This window comes from Podospora anserina, chromosome 1 (assembly GCF_000226545.1).
Source record: "Podospora anserina S mat+ genomic DNA chromosome 1, supercontig 4".
In the NCBI taxonomy this organism is placed as follows: Eukaryota; Fungi; Ascomycota; class Sordariomycetes; order Sordariales; family Podosporaceae; genus Podospora; species Podospora anserina.
Window position 1 is genome coordinate 1,414,764 of NW_001914853.1, and position 10,829 is coordinate 1,425,592.

General features: G+C 52.0%; 1 protein-coding gene across 1 annotated transcript; it reads left to right on the plus strand.

Annotated features, from left to right (window-relative positions):
• Window positions 1–3,173: 3,173 nt before the first annotated feature.
• On the plus strand, window positions 3,174–6,654 carry PODANS_1_18120 (uncharacterized protein; the record flags this gene model as incomplete). The annotated part of the gene is made up of 2 exons (XM_001907235.1): window positions 3,174–5,891; window positions 5,953–6,654. The coding sequence occupies 2 exons, from the start codon at window positions 3,174–3,176 to the stop codon at window positions 6,652–6,654; spliced, it is 3,420 nt and encodes a 1,139-aa protein (XP_001907270.1).
• Between the last annotated feature and the right edge of the window lie 4,175 nt (window positions 6,655–10,829).

The following is a 10,829-nucleotide window of genomic DNA, read 5'->3' on the forward strand; positions in this document are numbered from 1 at the left end:
GGGGGGGGGGTGAAAGAGTAGAGAAGAGATGGGGGGACCCATGACTGGTGATACCATGATGCGTTGGCAACACTATCTTGTTCTCGGAGGGCGGCGGCAGCAGCGATATCGACTCTATGGAGGCCTGAAGAGGCGACCAGAAGGGAGTATAGCAGCGCTCCGATATAGCCTGCTGCCCAGTACCCACGTTCCCCTCACAACGGACTCATTCTTGAGTTCTTGTTCCCCTCATCATAACGAGACCAGCTGCCATAGAGGCCACTTAACTCTGCCGAGCTGACCTGTAATATTAAGCATGATTTGGTTCCACCAAGCAAGCGTGGTAACTCGTTAAAGAGCAGAGCAACCTGCTCACCTCCTCCCACAAACATGTTGAGTGAGTGGCTGATTTAATGACTAACAGAAACGTTCCTTGTATCGGAGCCAACTGATTTGAGGCAAGCAGAGAGCGGTATCCGTTTTCGTCCCTCTCTTTCGGTACATGTAATGGCGCAATTCTGTCGATCTTTCGAGGAAACAAGCGGGATTTTCGCGTGAGGAAAGATGTATCTTGAAACGAAGTCAAGGGCAAGATGGGAGTGACCTGAGTTGGTGTAGCTCTTCTGACCAGCTGTCAACTGTCTCGGCACAACAGCCAGCCCTCCGCCTAGCACTGTGGTTGATAGTGATGCATTGTGTGCCAGCACCCCTTCCACAACGATCTCTTCACGGGTGGCTGCATGTAAGGAATTTGGGCGAGAGTATTGCGCCCTTGGCATCACTGCACATCGCCGTGACTTGAGGTTCCCCCCAGAGTTATCTTGCCCACTTGCTGCGTCTAGTGGCTGTGGTCTTCCCACACCATGACGAGCAATCGCAGCCACTTTGATAGAGAGCAGTCAATGCGTTAAACTTGGAATCGATACAGCGGACATGCCAGAACATGACAGGCCAACACGATGCTGGCACGAGATATCTCTCGCATGGCTGGCAAGCAGAGCCTACCACGTTGAGACAGGAGGTAAGCAGGGACCGATGTCCACGACTGGGGGAGACGTCCTTGGTTGATCCGCCATTCAACAGTTGGTGACAAAGCCGAGGATCAAAAGCTGGGATATGGGACTGTACAAGGGCTCAATGAACTGGAAACCAGGCTCGAGCTCCAAGACAGCCCTTGTGGGTGTGGTGAACTCGTGGCAGATTAGCGAGGTGCCGCTTGCTCTCCCGATGGGTGTGTATTCTGGGACACGGGACATAGGGGTGATCGGGTTGAGATCAGATGTATCGCCCCGCTCGTAGTACTGACTAGACGCCTGGCTGGCGGCAAGAGAGTGTTCGACGACTGGAGCCAATTTGGTTCTCAGAACCATACCCAAAGGATCTGTGGTACCCTTGACGTCGTAGATAGGATTGGGGCCCAAGAGCGCGGAGAGAAAACTGTCGAGCTGACCTGACCTTTGATGGACACACCCCTGTAGACTCCCTTGTGTCTGACTGCCGCAAAAATGTTCAGTTTCAGGCGCCCAGGACGTATCTGATGAAGCATTTGCATTCTGTTTCCAGCGGGGAGTGCACTATGCATAAATCTCGTTTGAGGGCACTGACCCTCACCTGTGTGAGAAACGGCAGTGAGGGAGGTCGATCAGTGAACCAAGCAAGTACTCCTGTCCAAATCGGGATAGCCACACAGACCTTCTGTCGTCGGTCCGGGCCCTCGGGTTGATCTTGGCATAGAACCGGATGAACAAGCGCCAACAATCCACCCCATGTCTTCAGATTTCAGTTCCTGAACCACAGTATTGTCTGTGTCGGTAGAGCAGTGGCGCAAGTCATTCTTGACCAGAGTGGTGTTGATATGGTGTTGATGTGGTGTTGATGTGGTGATGTTGCCGCCGGGGAATGCGTCAAGACAGACAAGCGATTCCCAGCAAGGCATCGGTACCACTGCCGACCACAACAATCAGATGTCATTGTGTACACCACTTGTAGAGTCCTCACTGGAGGTGATGTTGTAGGTGACAAGGTAGCCGGGGCGCTGAGATAAACGGAGAGCAAAACCGCATCTTCTCCCCGATTGAAAAGACGGGAGTGAGTTTTGCTTGCGTAGGTGTTGTTTTGGGATGCAGGGGGGTGCTTGTTTTGCATGTCTGCGGAAGGAAGCCACCGAACGCCCAGCACACTGTGCCCGTGGAAAACGATGCGGATGACACGCCGTCCAGCTAGATTGCTCCCACCAGATTCCCCGCAACCGGGTCCTTCCATACGTGTGGCTTAGTGGCACTTTTCATCATGCAGATGAATCCCAAGACGGTGTGCCGCTTACACAACAAGTTATGCGATCTTATGTGTCCACATATGAAAGCCACTCAGCTTTATATACAGGAATTTGTAGTCTAATCGTCGGACGACAGACAGTTAGCAATGAAGACACGCTTTAACCGCTCAGAGCTCTGTTGGAGAACGTTACCATGACCATCTCGAAGATAACTTTTGGCGCCACCATAACTCATCAAGGAAATTATGTGGTTGGTGCCAAAAAAGAAAGGTGAAGGATCCTCGGGGAGGACAGACGCGTGAAGTTGGGACATTGCTGTGGGTTCACGGGAATTAAAAAGATCCGATCTGATGACGCCTCCTCAGCTCAAGAAAATCCATGAGTGAAGTGTGTTAAACATCAGGCCAGGCGTAGCAGCTCTGGGAAGGAATACCGCAGGATGGTAGGCAGTGGTTCACCTGAACTTTCCAGCTGTGAACTGAACACGTGAGGTTTGATGGTGGCTTGGAAGCATTGACGATATGAAGTTAGCTAGAAAAGACAATCGCATACCATGATATGAGTATTGTGTATGGTCTGTTCCAGAGGACGCGCACGAGAGAGGCACATCTCGAACAACTGTCTGACGAAGAATTGGAGATGGGAGGTTGCCTGTCAGCGGCTACAGGTCGTTCCGCAGAACGCGACCCTGGCTTGGCACCGGGTTCCTGAGCCCCACACCCCGCAATGCCAAGCTGTCAGCCAGCCACAGGATCCACCAGTGGTTCTGAGCTTCAGCCTCATCAAACGGACCAATCCCAGCCCTGCAGTCCAAACCGTCAGGCAACCAACCAACCGCGACTTCAATATCGACATTTCTGGCATGTTGTTGAGTGAGTGAAGACGACCAACCTCTTCTTCTATCTACTCTCTGGAAACGATGAGTGCCGCGTTTCTGGATAAGTTTATTCCAGCAGGATGCATTGTCCTTCAAGAAAGAATGCGTCCGGTGTGTCCGAAGGAACTCCAGGTCCAGGATGAATGGCTTCACTTCCGCTCAACTCCAACCGACGATAACCCTGAGGATCATAGCTATCTCGAATCGCTGTCACGAGACACATTGATCACTTCAATAATAGGACTGTCGAAAGTGACAATAGACTGCCGGCGTCTGCTTCGCCATGGCTGGATTCACCTGACCTACAACCACGGCTGCGGTGTTGTTCGAGTTTACGTGCTACCTGACGACGTGGACAACGTGACCATCCCAAGGGCTAGCTCCATCTTGAAGAAAGATCGACAAAGTTTGCTAAGTCAGTTGGACTATTCGACGGCAACCTGGCATGGACGGCCTACTTGTTTCTTTGTTCCAACCACCACCCATCCTCCCATGTTTGAGACCGCAGCGTCAAATGCAGAACCGTACCCACCGAACCAGGAACAGTCCCTTCTCGGGATCTTCAGTAGGATTCCACCCCCAGATCCAAGGCCTGAACAAGTCGAAGATGCCGATGTGTACGACGCTATGTGCTCCCTCCTCGACAGCGATGTTCCCGGCCTGAGGACTACCCTCTATCCATATCAACGACGATCTGCTGCCCTAATGCTTCAGCGGGAGACACGATCACAACCAGTATTGGACCCACGACTGGTTAAAGTTGTCGATCAGTTTGGAAAGTCTTGGTACTACGATGCAGTGACTGGCTCCGCCTATCGTGGGCCACGGTACTATGACCGCCCACTTGGAGGAATCCTTGCTGAAGAGATGGGCTCTGGGAAAACACTGATATGTCTGTCTCTCATTCTTGCTACCAAACATATCCCGACCCGAACGCCAGAAATCTTTCACTCAGAGGCGTCGCCGGTTCGACCAACAGTGGGCAGCATGATGGATATGGCTGCAGCTTGCATCACAAAACATTCTATTCCCTGGAAACACCTCCTTGGGAGTGACTCATCAAGCGGGCTTCAATTTGCAACCTGTTCTGCTGCTGTTAGACGGAACCCAGGATTCTACCAACTCCCTCCCCAGGGTGGACCTCGGTCAGCACGCCAAAGGGGTTCGACCGATACCTCCATGCGGAAAATCTTCCACAGCAGTGTGTCGCTTGTTCTTGTTCCTCTCAATCTATTACAACAATGGAGGCAAGAAATAGCCAAACACACCGTGGGACTTAGGGTCATTGTGTGGTCTTCTAGCGAGAACCAGCCTTTGCCCTCTCTTGAAGAGGTACTGGACAGCGACATTCTGCTGCTGTCCACCACGCAGTTTGAGAACTTGCGGAAGACGGAAAAAGCGGCTTCTGCGCTCAGTATTTTAAAACAGTTGCATTTCAAGCGCTGTATAGTTGATGAAGGTCACACATTGGGTGGCGCGACAAACTTCAACAAGCGAAACATGCAGCTCATCATCGACGAGCTGCAAATTACAGCAAAATGGATTGCTACGGGCACGCCTTCCAAGGGACTGTATGGTCTTGATGCTTCTTCTGACACAGCCAACGGGAGCCGGGATCAATCTCTCGAGAAGATCGACCTGGAGCGGATTGGTTCATTGGCGACGTTTTACTTGAAGATGCGACCTTGGGCGAACCAGTCGTCCGAGACCGGCGATACACCTGCTCAATGGGCTCATTATGTTACTGCGCGCTGGCCGGGCTTGATTGCCACAGTGAACAACTGCCTCAAGACTACGCTTGATTCGTTGATAATCCGGCATCCGTTATATGAGCTCGGGAATATCCTTCCGGTGGTTGACAAGAAGGTTGTATTTTTGGAGGGCTCTTATCAGGACAGGCTGACACTCAACCTGTTCTCCATGATGATCATCTTCAACGCCGTGCAGTCAGAGAGAACTGATCAGGATTACTTCTTTCACCCCCGACAGCGAAAGGCTCTATTGGAGCTTGTTGGCAACTTGAGACAGGCAAGTTTCTTTGGCGGCTCATTCTTCTCGCCGGCGCAAATCAGCAAGTCGATAGAGACCGCAGAGGAGTTTTTGAAGGAAGGCAAAGTACAGGTCAGTGCCGAGGATCGTGCTTTGCTTGGTGAGGCTATCAGCTTTGGTAGATTGGCACTCGGAAACACCATCAAGAAATGCGCAAATCGGTTTCGGGACCTCCCCATTTATGTTCAGGACTTTCCGTTTGCTGCAGGTCGGGAGTGGTCCCTCGATGACGAGGAGGGTGATCCAGTCTGTACGGCTTCTGGAATAATACTAGAGCTACAAAGGTTTCTTGAGCCATTGTTGGATGCACCGACAGCTCTCCAGATGATGTTTGCGAATGGACGTCTGGCACTGCGTGGCCAGGAAGGAAGGACAAAGTTGATCGAAGCTCAGATCCCAGCCACTTCGACACCGAACAAAGTACTTGCCGGCAATACGGAACTTGGCCAAGATAGCAGTAGCCCCGTCAAACGGCGCGCTACAATATTGGGGAGAAAGGTCCAGATGCAGCAAGCGCCTTCACTTCCAACAGCAGAGGTCAAGGGGACAGAAATTGCTGCACCGCTTGCGAAGACTCGGCTCATCTCAACCGCCTCCGCAAAACTGTCATACCTCATCGACCAGGTGATCAAGTACCAAGAGCATGAACAAATCATCATTTTCTACGAGAATGACAATGTGGCTTACTATCTCGCAGGCGTTCTGGAAATTGTAGGTCTGCCAACACTCGTCAAACTAAAAGGCGTTCTACTGACCCAAATACCCACCACAGCTTCAAGTCCAACACCTCATTTACGCGAGAGGTTTGAGTCCACAACGACGCGCAGACTATGTTGCAACATTTAACCAAAGCTCCAAGTTCAGAGTCTTGCTCATGGACATCACCCAAGCAGCTTTCGGTCTGGACATGAAGTCCGCTTCCAGAATCTACTTCATCAATCCGGTTCTTAACCCGCAAGTCGAGGCCCAAGCCATTGGTCGAGCACGACGTATCAGCCAGCAGAAACCCGTCACAGTCGAAACGTTGGTTCTCAAAGACAGTGTGGAGGAAGTTATTGTTCGACGCCGCAAAGAGATGACACAAGCAGAGCAAAGAAAGTGCAAGTCTATTCTAGACGACAAGCCCATTTATGAATGGATCCTGAATGCCAAGATCCTTCCATTGCCGGGAGGTGATGGCCAGCCGATTGGAGGACCGGATCAAATGGCGAGGCTGCAAGAGCCGCAGTTCTTGTTCGGGAGAGGTTCCGGGAGGGAACTGAACCACCCTGATGAAGACATTGTCAAGGCAGATGATGCTGTGGTGCCGGAGAAGATGGATGCCCCGATCTATAACGGGGTCAATGGGGGTCTGAAGAGAAAGATGATGCCGGTCCAGCCGGCGACGGTTTTTGAGACTTCCAATGGCGTTGAGCGGCCGAAGAAGAAAGTTCGGGTGGCATTTGTCGGGCTGGACGGTGGTGAAAAGACTTGATCTCTCAGCTGCCTGCTTCATGTTTTCGCGTTGCTGCCATCTCTGTGAGCCACAGGACTCACTTCGTCTAGACGAACCTGGGTCTGTCAAAGAGCCGAAAAAGGCTTTCCAGGTTCTTTTCAATAAAGCTCAGGCCTAGTAGCTAAGCTAAAAAGCCACACATGGGCCAGTACAGCGGCTGGCCGTCCAATCAACACATAATCAGCAGTGCCTCTGAGGCATCATGCACCGTGGTGGCTAAGCAGTATGCGCCAACAAAGAGCGAGGTCAGAGAATCATCAGTTCAGCTATGTTGATGGGATTAAAGGGACATCTTGGTATGGGTAGGGCCGAACGTTTTTCAGCCTAGTTCGTGGAGCACACCCCCAACTTGGAGAGGCATCATGCGGTCTTGGATTGGGAGTCACCGCGGCATGACACCAAACCTATGACTTCGGTATTCAGAAGAAGCTTACTTCTCGTGTAACCCCTCGGGCATCGTTCCACTGGGGCGAGGGAGCTTCCCTTTTGAGATTTGTCAGGTGGACCAAAGACTTGTAAGACTACAGAACCAATGGAACACAACCCCAGGTTTTTCGCTACGCAAATGTTATGACGCTCGAGATATACACAAAGCCCCACGAGATGGAGGTGCAGAGTACCATCTCAGGTGTGCATTCATTCCCGTCCCTGACACCGTCAGGTCCCGTCACCGTCAGGTCCCGTCACCGTCAGGTCCCGTCACCGCTTCTGGGGTTGCAGTTGATGATGATGGTTGTGTTTCTATCCAGTTGCATGTGCGCGGGAAAGATATGTATCTTCCCTGCGGGCCAGGCCGGTGGCGATTCACAGTAGCCATCAGAGTTGCCAGTTGCTGAGAGATAGGCGTTTACGCCATTTGCTCGTGAGCACCTTCAGATTGCCCATGTTTAGGTTCAGCCTTTCAGCCACAACCAAGATGCCACATCCATCCCGTCACCGCTGTCGCTTTGTCGCCAAGTTGGTTAAAGATCGCAGAATTGGCCCCCTAGATCGACACATGCATTAGTGTAGTGAATACGAAGTGTGTGTGGGCGCCTGCCGAGTCTCGAGTCTTCCCCCAACCTCTTGTTTGTTGCGCGCAAACAGAATTTCCCGTTACCATTTGTAAATTTGGTTTTTTTTGGGCCCGTCGAAAAGGTCCCAAACCTGATTCTTGTGCATCCACGTTTTCGTGGTGGACCCCACCATCAAGCCCCATTAACCAGCCCCTCCTTTGGTGGGTGGATTGGTTTGATGGTGAGAGCCACGTTTGGGAAGGCTCTGCAACTGGCACGGATGCCGTTTCTTCAGGTAAAGTTTCTTCAGGAATCTGAAGAAGGGCTAGAAATAGCTATGCTATTCGAAACAAGTCAACAAACAACCTTAAAAACCCCCTGGCGAGTTCCCGGACACCAAGCTCGATCTGGCGAGTTCGAGTGGAGATCCCCCGTACAGCGCATCGCAACCATCCCATCTCACCGTGCAGTAGCACTTGCTTGCATCGCGGCGCTAGACACAACAGACAACACAGGGCCGTATTGTCATCTCACCACCACATCCACTGACAGCAGCATTGCGGCGACACAAGGGGCAAAGAAGCAGCCAAGTTGAATTCAGCCGCCCCAGGGTCGGGGTGCTGCAAGTGTGGGTAGTGCCTACCAACCACACGCCCCCCCCCCTAATACCGGGCATACCCCATTATCCAAGATCGGGGCAGGAGCATAAGGCTCATGATGACCCCGCCGGTCCAGTAACGCAGCAAGAATGAGATGCATGTGGACTGTGGACAGATTGTTTCGCATCGCGTGGTGTGCGTGGGAACCAAGCAATCAACACCTCCTTCCCGAGCCGAGCCAGCAAGCAAGGACACAAGCGAGGACAAGCATCTCAGGCAAGGTCGGTATTTGGTTTTTATGAAACCGTATTCCCACTACCTTTCTTCTCACGCTCCTTTTGTGGTTCCAAAGGGTTTGTGTCCTCCCTTGTCCCTCCAACGACCCGGATATTTTAATCGAGATCGCACAACGGGAAAAGAGAAAACTGCCGACGCTTCCATGGTGGTGGTGCAAAAGCCGCGCATGACAACAGAAACTCGGTACCTTATCCATTCACATTCGACGACCCGGCGACACAAGAAGCTGGACTTGACTCGCCTGCCTGCCTACCTGACTGACTGACTGACTGACTGACATCCACGCGACCGAGCCATTGCGCAAACCAGGCACAAAAACCGTCTCTGATTCATCATCATTATTCTAACCCACCTGTTGGATGCATGAACGGCTCCGGTGACTGACCGACATTGTTGAAGAGGCGGGTAAGGTGGGAAGAAAGTTTGGAGACAACACGAAAAAGGAGGGGCGGGAAAGAAGCGGGGTGGTGGGTTTTGTGGAAGAAGCAGGAAACATCTTCAACTCGGGACATAATATTCCTCGGCCGTCGACCTCTCTTCTTTGCGCGCGCGTGCTTCGATCTTTGACGCCAGCCTGGGGCGCGATATACGAAAACACGAAACTGCGGCTGAATAGGATCGGGTTCTCTCTCTCTCTTTGTTGGGCCCGGACCGGCAACTCTGTGTTGTGGCGTTTAGTCCGTGTGCATATCCAACGGTCCGATCAAGAGTGCGAGTAGGGAGACAATAAGGTACTGACCAACATTATCGAGACCGACAATTTCAACAACAGGGCAAACCCATGATACGCCCACGACACTCGTTTGAGTTCCAATCTCATAATCGTTGCCAATATGAACGGCAATGATACACCAAAATCACGACCGCGGTCATCGTCGATATCTTCGATAAAGTCTTGGTCGCCGTTCAAGAAGAGACGCAATAGTGAAAGCGAGGCTCCGGTTATCGTTCAGGATGTCGAAAAGAAACCCAGTGCCGGGACAGGTAGCCGCAGGAGCTCTTTTTCCCTTTCCCGGAGCTCCTTTTCGCTGTCCCGAAGCAATACTGCCGAAAAGACCATAGTCACGACGACCATGGCGAAACGACAAGAGCTGGCCGAGCTTTCGAAGACGCTGACGAATTCATATGGGTTTTCGACGCCCGAGACCAAGACCGGGAATGGGAGTGCACGTCCTGAGATGGCAGCGGGTACCAGCGCGGGCGCTGCAGCTGCTAAGAATAACAACCGCAGGTCAGGAACTTCTCGGTGAGTGCGGTTTTCTTCCTGCTGTTGTTTTCTGTCGCTTTCAGCCCATCAGCTTCCATTTCGTATCAGCTGGTCATTATTTCCCCCCTACGCAAAGTTGCAATCGATATCACTCGGCGATGTGGCGTCTGGTGGACGTTGTGGAACATGCAATCGTTTTATGGAAGAACAATAGGGAAAACCTCCGTTGGGCATGGTGTCATCATTCCTCTCGGCACTCGGAAGTCCCCCTGTCGCTGGGCCTGGGGGCTAGTGCCCCACGCTGGACTTCCAGGTTTGGGCGAAACCCCAAGCCCGGCAGGTCGGCAGCCTACTTCAAAGTATTTTTACATTCTTTTGTTGCTCTTTGCATGTTTCACAAGCCCATTGAGCCTTGCATGTTCTATTGGCTTTTTTGCTCGGTTTGCTGTCAAGGCTGGCTTGGTGACACACCCCCTTTTCATCTGCTATCCAGCTATTCGAGCACTGATGCCGCAGCAACGCAGCGTGTGAACGCTTCCGCGCGCAATTTCCACCATCTGGCTAGTGGCGCCATGTCGAGCCTCTGAGTGCCCAGACACAATCCCACCCCAAAAGTTCAAAGCGGTTAGCGCTTGGCAGGGTCCTCAGCAAGCGCTGAAGCTGACCGTCTTTCCTGACTTCTTGATTCGGAATGCAGCGCTCTTGGTTCTTGGTTCTTGGTTCTTGGTTCTTGGAGCCTTGGATGTGGTGGTGATGGTGGGATGGATTTGGAAGCACATGCAGGAACCGCTGGGCCATCAAAGCCGCGCTTCTCCTCTTTGTACCCACAGACAGCCAGACAGGTGTTGGATCTGTTGATCCCACGCTTCTCTTGTTTCTTTGTTTGACCGTTCCCAACGCCTGTCATATCCTTATTTGTCCGAGATCTGCATGGTTATCCTTCCCAAGTGTTCATTTTAAACGCGCGACTTGGCCCACCACCAGCCTTGCCTATGACCTTCTTGGCTGATTTCCCCTTTCTTCGCTTGTACTTTCGTTGAATATTATAAGAGATCA